The sequence below is a fragment of the Empidonax traillii genome, unplaced genomic scaffold (assembly GCF_003031625.1).
Source record: "Empidonax traillii isolate 1590-97213 ecotype Southwest subspecies unplaced genomic scaffold, ASM303162v1 scaffold2786:size18050, whole genome shotgun sequence".
NCBI lineage: Eukaryota > Metazoa > Chordata > Aves > Passeriformes > Tyrannidae > Empidonax > Empidonax traillii.
This window is the reverse complement of record NW_020957979.1, coordinates 1-2,919: the sequence shown is the minus strand read 5'-3', so window position 1 is coordinate 2,919 and position 2,919 is coordinate 1. Positions and strand designations below refer to the sequence as shown.

The 2,919-nt window shown below is 59.0% G+C and overlaps 1 protein-coding gene across 1 annotated transcript in view; it reads right to left on the bottom strand.

The window, feature by feature from the left end:
• ZNF395 (zinc finger protein 395) overlaps positions 1 to 735 on the bottom strand; it is a gene marked incomplete at its 5' end in the record, with an annotated part of 13,752 nt that extends 13,017 nt beyond the window's left edge. The window contains one exon of the mRNA XM_027910147.1: positions 469 to 735. Within this exon, the coding sequence (XP_027765948.1) occupies positions 469 to 735 (267 nt within the window). The remainder of the gene's footprint in view (positions 1 to 468) is intronic.
• Between the last annotated feature and the right edge of the window lie 2,184 nt (positions 736 to 2,919).

Below are 2,919 nucleotides of genomic sequence, written 5' to 3'. Positions count from 1 at the left end.
CACATGGAATGTGAGGGCATTCCCACCTCACTCCTCCCTTTTTCACCCCAAACATCCACATTATCCACCCTCGATCCAGACTGAGCTCCAAGGTCTGAGCCACGGGAGAAAATTCCCTTGGGATTGGAAGGGTGGGTTATGGGGAGATGGGATCAACCCACGGGAGGGAAGCCCACTGGGAGCCACTTCGGGTGCCAAAACTGAAGGTATCAAATCATCTCCCTCCACCTCAGGGGGGCTGGAGAGAACAGGAGGGAAGTTTTACTCCCTCCTCTCCTCTCCTCTTCCCATTCCCACTCCTGGCTGGGATCAGGGAATATCTCCGGAGGGGACGGATCTCTGCGCGAGCTGGCACGGCCCCAAACCCTGCCAGGGCCAAAGGCATCATCACCACCCACTAAAGATTCCTGGGAACTGCCAGGAATTCCCCACCATCAGGAAAACCCGGGAAGCTTTCCCAGGACGTACCTGCTGCCCGGAGCGGAGCTGCCGGAGGCCGGGGAATCCGGGAGCTTGGCTGTTCTCCTCCACGGGGAGGAACACGCAGGATCCATCCTCGTGGACACCAGGGGCCAGCTCGGGCTGCAATCCCGGGATTTGGGAGGCCGCCGCCGGAATTCCGTCGGCGGGGACGCGGGTGCCGAGCAGGGAGCGCTTCCCCAGGCGCCGGGAGAGCACGGTGGCCATGGCACTGAGGGGAGAGGAATACACGGATGTGGGATCCGGAGAGGGATCCTGGACCAAGGAGCTGGGAAAGGCCTGAGCTCCCAGGCGCCCGGATTCCCTGGGGATGCAGTTAGGATGGAGCTCGGAGCCTCTGTTCCCTCTGGAGCTTCCCTTCCCATTCCCTTCCTGGAGCTTCCCTTCCCATTCCCTTTCTGAAGCCTCTGTTCCCTCTGGAGTTTCCCTTCCCATTCCCTTTCTGGACCTTCCCTTCCTATTTCCCTTCTGAAGCCTCCATTCCCTCCGGAGCTTCCCTTCCCATTCCCTTCCTGGAGCTTCCCTTTCCATTCCCTTTCTGGAGTTTCCCTTCCCATTCCTTTCTGGAGTTTCCCTTCCCATTCCCTTCCTGGAGCTTCCCTTCCCATTCCCTTTCTGGAGCTTCCCTTCCCATTCCCTTTCTGGAGCCCCCGTTCCCTCTGGAGCTTCCCTTCCTATTCCCTTCCTGGAGCTTCCATTCCCTTCCTGGAGCTTCCATTCCCATTCCCTTTCTGAAGCCTCTGTTCCCTTCTGGAGCCTCCATCCCTCCGGAGCTTCCCTTCCCATTCCCTTCCTGGATCCTCCATTCCCTCTGGAGCTTCCCTTCCCATTCCCTTCCTGGAGCCTCCATTCTTTCCCTTCCCATTCCCTTCCTGGATCCTCCGTTCCCTCCGGATCTTCCCTTCCCGAGGCTCTTCCCGCCCGTCCCGCTCCAACCCCACAACCCTTTTCCATCCCGAAGTGTTTCTCCGTAACGATCTTTAACCTATTCCGCCCCCGGGGAACCCGGGAATGGGATGTATCCAACCACATCCCTGCTAAATCCAACAGCATTCCAACGGCAGGCGCCGCCTCATTTTGGTGGGTTTTTTTTTGGAGGGGGGATGATCCCGGACGGGAAAAGCTGCCCGGAGGCAGAACAGGGAGCTCTGTCCCAGGAAAGGTTACTCCGAGCCACATCCCACACTTCAAAAGGACTACCCGGGATTCGCGGCCGCTTTTATGGAGAACCCGTCCCGCCCCGGAACGCCGGGTAGAAAATTAACAGCGAGCCGGGAGCCACAAAGGAAGGGAGAGGGAAGAGCGGGCACGGGGGGGTGTGCCAGGGAAAGCTCCTCGTGCCAGGGCTGCCCGCAGGGATTTCTCCTTCCCTCCGGGGCGGGATCAAAGCGGCCGCTCTCCCGGCTCTCCCTCCCTCTCATCCCGCCGGGATTTCCGCAGCGTCGTCCGGGGGTTGTGCTCCTGAACCCCCTTTTTTGTTTGTTTGTTTGTTTGTTTGTTTGTTTTCGACCACCACCACCACCACGCACACCGGGAAAACCTCGCGCCGGGGTATCCCGGGATCCCGAGGTTCTGCGGGAATCGCTGCCGAGTGGGAAGGGAAGCGGTGCCGGAGCTCCTGGCGGGCAGCCAGGAGGGAGGGAAGCGCCGAAGGTGGGGAGGAGGCTTCTCATTTCCTTCGGGTTTTTTGGTGGTTTTTTTTTCGCTCGGCCTTCCCCCTTCCTTCCCCCCTCACCCCCCCCTTTCCCGGGAAGGAGGAGAAGAGAGAGGGGGGGAAGGAAAAACCCTCCCAAACTTTTCGGAGCCGCATCTGCTCCCAGCGGGCCTTTGAACGCCGGATCCCGTTTGGGCACCCCGGGTTTGTTTGTGTGTGTGGGGGGGGGGGGAAACACCGAAGCCAAAAAAAAAATAAAAATATATCCTTCTCCTCCATCCATGTCCCAAAAACACGGAGCGAGGAGAGGAGCGGGAGTTGGGAATATACGGCAGGAGGAGCCGGGAGGCCGCTCTGCCGCCTCCGGAGCCCTCCCAGCTGTTCCCAATCACGCGCCGCAGGGGTCAGAGAGCCGGCACAGATCCCAAATTATTCCCCTTGCTCCGACGCCGGGCGTGTATTTTGGCCGGCGTTTTTCCAGCTCTCGCCGGGGAGCGGGGAGGGGAAAAACGTCAGCCCCTGGTTAGAGTGAGGTTTTGGAAAAGCGGGAGCCCCGCACACCTCGGTTTTCATGTTTTTGTTTTTGTTTTTTTTTTTTAATGGATAAATGGTGGTAAGGTCTCCTCAAGTCCAGCCTAACTCCTGCCACGGATCAACAAACAACCTGGAGCACGAAGTCCAGGCTACAACAGACCCCGAACGCTGCAAGAACCGACGGCGAGCCCAGTTTTTCCTCTCTCCCCTCTCTTCCAAAAAATGCCCCTTCTCATCCCAAAATATCCCGA